This window comes from Callospermophilus lateralis, chromosome X (assembly GCF_048772815.1).
Source record: "Callospermophilus lateralis isolate mCalLat2 chromosome X, mCalLat2.hap1, whole genome shotgun sequence".
Classification (NCBI taxonomy): domain Eukaryota; kingdom Metazoa; phylum Chordata; class Mammalia; order Rodentia; family Sciuridae; genus Callospermophilus; species Callospermophilus lateralis.
The window spans coordinates 36775630-36783463 of NC_135325.1; the positions used below are offsets into that span (position 1 = coordinate 36775630).

The 7834-nt window shown below is 48.8% G+C and overlaps 1 protein-coding gene across 1 annotated transcript; it reads left to right on the forward strand.

Annotated features, from left to right (window-relative positions):
• Positions 1-490: 490 nt before the first annotated feature.
• Positions 491-7834, forward strand: Maged1 (MAGE family member D1). Its single transcript, XM_077106673.1, has 13 exons — positions 491-646; positions 1141-1214; positions 1921-2643; positions 3278-3946; positions 4074-4137; positions 4350-4429; positions 4599-4690; positions 4907-4986; positions 5078-5120; positions 5393-5455; positions 6043-6157; positions 7063-7448; positions 7660-7834. The coding sequence occupies exons 2-12, from the start codon at positions 1170-1172 to the stop codon at positions 7438-7440; spliced, it is 2352 nt and encodes a 783-aa protein (XP_076962788.1). The 5' UTR covers positions 491-646; positions 1141-1169; the 3' UTR covers positions 7441-7448; positions 7660-7834.

The window sequence follows — 7834 nt, forward strand, 5'->3', positions numbered from 1 at the left end:
TCTTTCAACAGTGTATCCTCTGGCCTTCCCTTTCCTGGGTTGCAAAGTAAATGAACTCCAGGGGAGGCCTAGCACTTGTTGCAATTAGAGACCCCCCACAGAGACACCCTCAATAGAGACCTAAGCGGTACTCTGCAGGCTGGTAGAGAAGCTGGCAGTTCTGACCCTGGGGCCTTGAATAGGGGAGGGGCAGAATAGAGACGCATTGCGGAAAAGGTAGGGGGCCGGTGTGTGGGGCTAGGGGTGGGACCAAGAGGCTCAGCGCATCTGTTGGGGGAGGGGATGTAGAGGAAGGGGAGGAACTGCTGTACACTGTCGACCTGGTTGGTGGTGGGGTGGTGTGTTGGCAAAGGGGCGGGACCTTCTTCCAGTGCACATGCGCGTCGTAGTCTCCAGGACGAAGCTTTTGTTGGGAAAGTAGGCGGGACTCTTATTTGGTCGGTTAGCTCTTGCGCATGCGCGCGGCGTCCTGAGGCGGTGGGTGGTATATTAGGCGAAGAGGCGGGGTCGTCTAAGCTGCCGCGCTGGCATTTTCTCCTGGATAAGGAGAGAGTGCGGCTGCTGAGAGCCCAGCACGGCTATCCCGATCCTCTGAGTCCTGAAGAAGGGAGGCAACGAGGGGGTTGGGGTTGGGGCCTGAGGCAAGGTGAGATTAGCCCCCAGACCGGGCATCTGCCCCCTGGTGCGGGCTCCCCATTTTCTGCCCCCGACCCCTTTACCCCGGATTCGGAACCCCTCTCCATTGCCTGACTCCCCACATCCCCCACCCGCTCTTTCCTGATTCGAACCCCCGTATCACCCTCGGAACCCCTGTCCAATCCCTGCCATCGTTCCTCACAGAATCCTCACAGATTTCTCGATCTCAGTCTGTACTGTTATTCCTCCTGTTTCGAAACCTCCATTCAACTTCCCGAGCGCGAATCCTATCCTAACCTGAACCCGGATTGGGAAGCTTCTCCCTGTCAAGCTTCTCGAGAATCTCCATCGGGACGCCTGCTCACTTTTCCCGCTCCGTCCCTCCTCACATCCAGCCCCTCCTCCGCCCCCACAATCAAACCACGCGCACGCACACCCCTCATTTCGGCCCTCCGCGTTTGCCCTCGGTGGTATAACGCCCAGCTCCTCTTCCACAACCCCCAGGCTCCGCTCTCGCCAGAGGGACAGGAGCCATGGCTCAGAAAATGGACTGTGGTGCGGGCCTCCTCGGCTTCCAGGTGAGATCTCCGCTCCCCACCCCTCCATTTCCCGGGCAGACACTCCCCCCGCCCTCGGGCCCCACGGGTCGCCCACACGCCAGGATTCGATTTTGCCCTCTTTTCGTGCCTAGACTCCTTCGTCTTTCAAATTCCCAGCGTTTATCGAAGGGGGGTGGGGCGGCCCTTTTCAGCCATCAGTCCCTGCTCAGAGAAAGGGGAGACCCTGTTAGTAGTCAGGGCAATCTGCCCAGAGAATGCGGGTTGGGTAAGGAACCATTTTTTTTTCCACAGTCCTGACGCGTGTGGAGCAGTCTGTCGCCCCCTCCCCCAACCTCCCGCCTCCACCCTCCCTTTCTCCCGCATTCCCCCCTCAGGCGACCCCCCTTGTGCTCCTCAACTCCTCGCTCCGCCTTGCGTCCTAAGCTCCCTCGCAAGCCCCACTTCCCTGAGCCCACTCCTCCGTCCCTCAGCACCCCCCTCCCCACTCGGTTAGCACAGCTCTGCACGCTGCCCCGCCCCTCGTCTTGCCCCTGCGTCCGCCCCCTCCACTCGTCCCAGGTTCTGCACCCGCCCCGCCCCCCTTCGACCCTAGTCTGCTCCCTAGGTGTGTCCCAGCCTCTCCAGGTTTTGCACCAACCGCCTCCTGCAGCTCCCCTACTGAGCTGCGCCCCTCCTCCTGCTTCTGAGGCCCAGACATTGAATTTTTTCCCCCTGTATTTTGCAGGCTGAGGCCTCTGTGGAAGACAGCGCCTTGCTTATGCAGACCTTGATGGAGGCGATCCAGATATCCGAGGCTCCACCTACCAACCAGGCCACAGCAGCTGCCAGCATGCCGAATGCTAGTCCCCAGAGTTCACAGCCCCCAACTGCCAATGAGATGGCTGACATTCAGGTCTCAGCAGCTGCAGCTAGGCCTAAGACAGCCTTTAAAGCCCAGAATGCCACCACAAAAGGCCCAAATGGTGTCTATGATTTCTCTCAGGCACATAATGCCAATGAGATGCCCAACAATCACCCTAAGGCAGCCTTTAAGTCTCAGAATGCCACCCCAAAAGGCCCTAATGCTGCCTATGATTTTTCCCAGGCAGCAACCACAGGTGAACTAACTACTAACAAGTCTGAAATGGCCTTTAAGGGCCAGAATGCCACTACTAAGGTGGGCTCAAACACCACCTACAATTTCTCTCAGCCTCCTAATGCCAGTGAGGTGGCCAACAACCGGCCTAAGACAGCCTTCAAGGCTTGGAATGATACCACTAAGGCTCCTACAGCCGATACCCAGAACCAGAATGTAAACCAAACCAAAATGGCTGCTTCCCCACCTGACATAGAGACAAACCCAAGTATCTCTGAACCTGACGGTGCAGCTGCTCAGACATCTGCAGATGGTTCCCAGGCTCAGAATCTGGAGTCCCGGACTATAATTCGGGGAAAGAGGACTCGCAAGGTGAGATCCCCGATGGCTTCACTTTGCTTTGGGTTCTCTCCTTTCTTCTCTGAGGTTCTTTTTTTCTGATCGAAAGTGTATGTAATTGCCTGTATTTGGCTAGGCTGAAGGGGATGTTAAGGTGAATGTTTATTTCTGTCCGCTGAGTGCCCACAGACTAATGGAGAGTTAATACGTAGGCATGTTGACAGCAGCCACCATGTTAAGTCATTTTACATTTTGAGAGCAGCCACCATGTTAGGTCTTGAGCTAGGCTCCCTCACAAGGTTATCTCATTAAATCTTGAAAATCTCTTACTATCTAGGGATCATACTTGAGTTTTACAGAGGAGGAAATTAAGTCCCAGAGAGATGAATTGACTTGAATGATTCATTCAGGATGATATAAGCAGAACCAGGAAGAGTAAGCCTCAAGCCTCCAACCTTGGGTTGCTTTTGACCTGATTTAGAGATGAAATTCTAAAATTAAGAAATTTTAAAGGGAAAGACAAACCTCAGACTCAGGGTGACCAATGGCCAGTCGGTTAGGTGGCTGTCAATACAGGTAAGGGTTTAGGGGACCTTCCTGGAATAGACAGGGTAAGGATATAGGACCAACTAGTTATCCTCAACTTTTCTTCTCTCTGATGTTGCAGATTAATAACTTGAACGTGGAAGAGAACAGCAGTGGGGATCAGAGGCGGGCCCCACTGGCTGCAGGGACCTGGAGGTCTGCACCAGTTCCAGTGACCACTCAGAACCCACCTGGTGCACCCCCTAATGTGCTCTGGCAGACCCCATTGGCTTGGCAGAATCCGTCTGGCTGGCAAAACCAGACAGCCAGGCAGACCCCACCAGCACGTCAGAGCCCCCCAGCTAGGCAGACCCCACCAGCCTGGCAAAACCCAGTTGCTTGGCAGAATCCAGTGATCTGGCCAAACCCAGTGATCTGGCAGAACCCTGTAATCTGGCCAAATCCCATTGTCTGGCCTGGCCCAGTTGTCTGGCCAAACCCACTGGCCTGGCAGAATCCACCTGGATGGCAGACCCCACCTGGATGGCAGACCCCACCCGGCTGGCAGGGCCCTCCAGACTGGCAAGGCCCTCCTGATTGGCCGCTACCACCTGATTGGCCACTGCCACCGGATTGGCCACTTCCTACTGACTGGCCACTGCCACCTGACTGGATCCCTGCCGACTGGCCAATTCCACCTGACTGGCAGAACCTGCGACCCTCACCTAACCTGAGACCCTCCCCCAACTCGCGTGCCTCACAGAACCCTGGTGCCCCGCAACCGCGAGATGTGGCCCTTCTTCAGGAAAGAGTAAGAGCTATACCTTCCCACTCACTTCTCTCTTGCTTTTTTATGTTGTTGTTTTCCTTCTATTTATAATCAACCAAATTTTCTGCAAATATATTAAAGCTTTGATGATTTCCTTTTCTCCTCTCAGGCAAATAAGTTGGTCAAGTACCTGATGCTTAAAGACTACACAAAGGTGCCCATCAAGCGCTCAGGTAGGCATCCAGTGCCCTCTTCTAGAGATCTGCCCTCCCCCTCCCTTTGCTTTATGGCCATCCCTTTGCTTATATGTCCCCTCAATTTCATAGCTAGTTCTTTATTTTCCACCTTTGAGGACATTAGCTGTATTGTCCTCAGTAAGACTGGCAAAGGGGTTACTGCTCTATGGCCCTGCTCAGCCCAGGTGCTCCCTTTTCTCTTCTTACAGAAATGCTAAGGGATATCATCCGAGAATACACTGATGTTTACCCAGAAATCATTGAACGGGCATGCTTTGTCCTGGAGAAGGTGAGAAGGCAGCTCTGAGGGACAGGAATGATGGGGAAAGTCTTGATTTCAAAGATTCATAGGGTTCCTACTGGGAATTTAGGGCAGTCACACAGGGAGGTGATTGACAGCGTCTGGGTAGCTTGTGATATATTTTGTAATTTCATAGTCTGTTTTCTTTCCCCTATAGAAATTTGGGATTCAGCTGAAAGAAATTGACAAGGAAGAACACCTGTATATTCTCATCAGTACCCCTGAGTCCCTGGCTGGCATACTGGGAACGTAAGATGGGAGAGGAGGTGGAACATGGCCTTTCTCAGTGATGCTTTTTTTCCAGGAATTTCAAATAGGTCAGGGTCCAGGATTCAGGTTCACATAGCAGGTCATGGGCAGAGCTGGGGTATAATTCTCTCTTCACTAATGAATGTTGGGGAAGCTAGATGGGTAAGTGGTCTGGGGTCTCTCTGCTGAAAACATGTTCTTTTTGTACTCTTTTAGGACCAAAGACACACCCAAGCTGGGTCTCCTCTTAGTGATTCTGGGTGTCATCTTCATGAATGGCAACCGTGCCAGTGAGGGTGAGTGACTGGACTTGTAGTTGGGGGTTGGCTACAGCCTGATTTTCATGCTCATTTTCCTTGCCTTGTCTTCTCTTGCCTCCCATTGCAGCTGTCCTCTGGGAGGCACTACGCAAGATGGGACTGCGTCCTGGGTATGATTGGGCTCTCTCATCGCTTGCCTGTTTGAATCATCCTTTGGCAACAGAGGATGGTCCCAGGATTGCATTGACCTGGGGGTCTGGGGGTTTGGTTTGGGAAGAACCAGAGCCCAAGGATGTTACCTGGGTGGATGGGGAAATAGTCCTGAACTCTCTGCCTTTTTTCTCATCTCTGACCTTATGCTAGAAAGCTCTTTGCTTTTGTTTGGGCAAAGTCAAGTAATTTCTGATTATAGATTCCTTTCTTTTCATTTTTTAACTGTTAGGGTGAGACATCCCCTCCTTGGAGATCTGAGAAAACTTCTTACTTATGAGTTTGTAAAGCAAAAGTAAGTGATGCCTAAGGGGTCTTTTCTGGGTATCATGATTCTGACTGTGTGATGGTCTGCCTCAGAAAGCCCCTTCTAAGCTCATTTCTTAACTATACCTGTATGTAAGCTCACAAAACGTGTAATTAGGAGTTACTCTTTGAGGTTGAATTTTTCTACAGCATAGTTGTTTTACAAGCAAAACCTGTCCTCCATCCCCATGGTAGACATTTCCAAGCCTGGGGCAGGCAGAGACTTTTGTACTGCTATATAATGATGGCAGTGATCCTATCTGGGGGCTCATTGAAATGATTACAAGAACCTGGAGCTAGAGCTTTGGCAGAGGGGTGAGGTTAGCGTTGTCCTTTGTGTGACCCTAAACAAGCCTCCTGTGCACCTCTGAATGATTGCGTACTATAGAATCACTGGCACAGGAATTCAGAGGTCTGATTATTAAAGTGTAAATAACCTGATTGTGTTTAGGAATGAGTCTGGTAATAAGAGAGTTGCTACCTGAAATCAGGAGTTTCAAAATCTGAGGTTATTGTGCATTGGTGTACTACCACTCTCTTTGGGTAGGTAAACACAAGACTTTTTTGCTCTCTCAGATACCTGGACTACAGACGAGTGCCCAACAGCAACCCTCCTGAGTACGAGTTCCTCTGGGGCCTCCGTTCCTACCATGAGACTAGCAAGATGAAAGTGTTGAGATTCATTGCAGAGGTAATGGAGGAACTGCTCCAGAATTGACAGGTTAAGGGATGAGGTATCACTGGCTGGGAAAGGCCCAGAGCAGGAATGAGATCCTAGTTGTGTTGTTGTTGTTATGTAAGCAATAACACAAATTTAGGTGCTTAATATGTATTAGATGCCTAATATATAGTAACTAATACTGTTATGAGTTTTATATTGTTTTCTTTTTTGGTCAGGTTTTTTAGTATATTTTTATTTTTTCCAAGCTTTATTAAGGCATAGTCGGTAAAAATTATATATATTTATGGGTTACCTGGGTTTTTTTTTAAACATTGGCTTTTTTCGTTTTTTTTTAATTGACTAATAAAAATGGTACATATTTGTGGGGTACAATGTGATGTTTTTATGTATTTATATATTGTGGAATGGTTAAATGAATCTAACTAATTAACTATCACCTCACATATTTACCATTTTTTTGTGGTAAGAATGATTAAAACCAGCTCTTAGCAATTTTCACATATATAATACATTAACTATAGTCATCGTGTTATACAGTAGAGCTCCAGAAATTATTCATCCTATCTAACAAAATTCCCACTGCTTAACCAATATCTCCCTATTCTCTACCCTACCCCAGACCCAAGCAACCACCTTTCTACTTTACTTCTATGATTTTGACTTTTTTTTTTAGATTTGACACATAAGTAACATTATATAGTATTTATCTTTATGAATCTGAATTATTTACTTAGCCTGATGTCCTCTAGCTTTACCCATGTTGTCAAAAATGTTAGGATTTCTTTCTTTTTAAAGGCTAAATACTATTCCATTGTGTGTATAGACCACCTTTTCCTTATCCATTCATCTATTGATGAACAATTAGGTTGATCCTATATTTTAGTAGTTATAAATAAAAGCTATTTATATGTCAGGTTCAGAAGAGAGACCCTCGTGACTGGACTGCACAGTTCATGGAGGCTGCAGATGAGGCTTTGGATGCTCTGGATGCTGCTGCAGCTGAGGCTGAGGCGCGGGCTGAAGCAAGAACCCGTATGGGAATTGGAGATGAGGCTGTGTCTGGGCCCTGGAGCTGGGATGACATTGAGTTTGAGCTGCTGACCTGGGATGAGGAAGGAGATTTTGGAGATCCCTGGTCCAGAATCCCGTTTACCTTCTGGGCCAGATACCACCAGAATGCCCGCTCCAGATTTCCTCAGACCTTCGCTGGCCCCATTATTGGCCCCAGTGGCACAGCCAGTGCCAACTTTGCTGCCAACTTTGGTGCCATTGGTTTCTTCTGGGTCGAGTGAGATTTCAGGTAGGTACATCAATTTGGATTGGGGAGTTAGGGACCTTGGAGGGTATAGGGTTGATGGGGTTGTATATATCTACATAAGCTAAGATTCATAGGAAATCCTTGTTGGGGAGATGATGGAAGTATAGGAAAGCACTGTTTGATATTTACGTTACTTGTTATTTGATATATATCATTAATTTTTTTTTTTACTTTTTCTTTTTTGTGTTCACAGATATTGCTCATCGGTTGCAATAGTCTTTCCCCTGAGTGAGGTTGAAGCCTCAGATTCCTTCTAAACACAAGCTATCTAGAGAGCCACATCCTGTTGACTGAAAGTGGCATGCAAGATAAATTTATTTGCTGTTCCTGTCTATTGCTTTTTTTTCCTTGTGTGCTGTCAAGTTTTG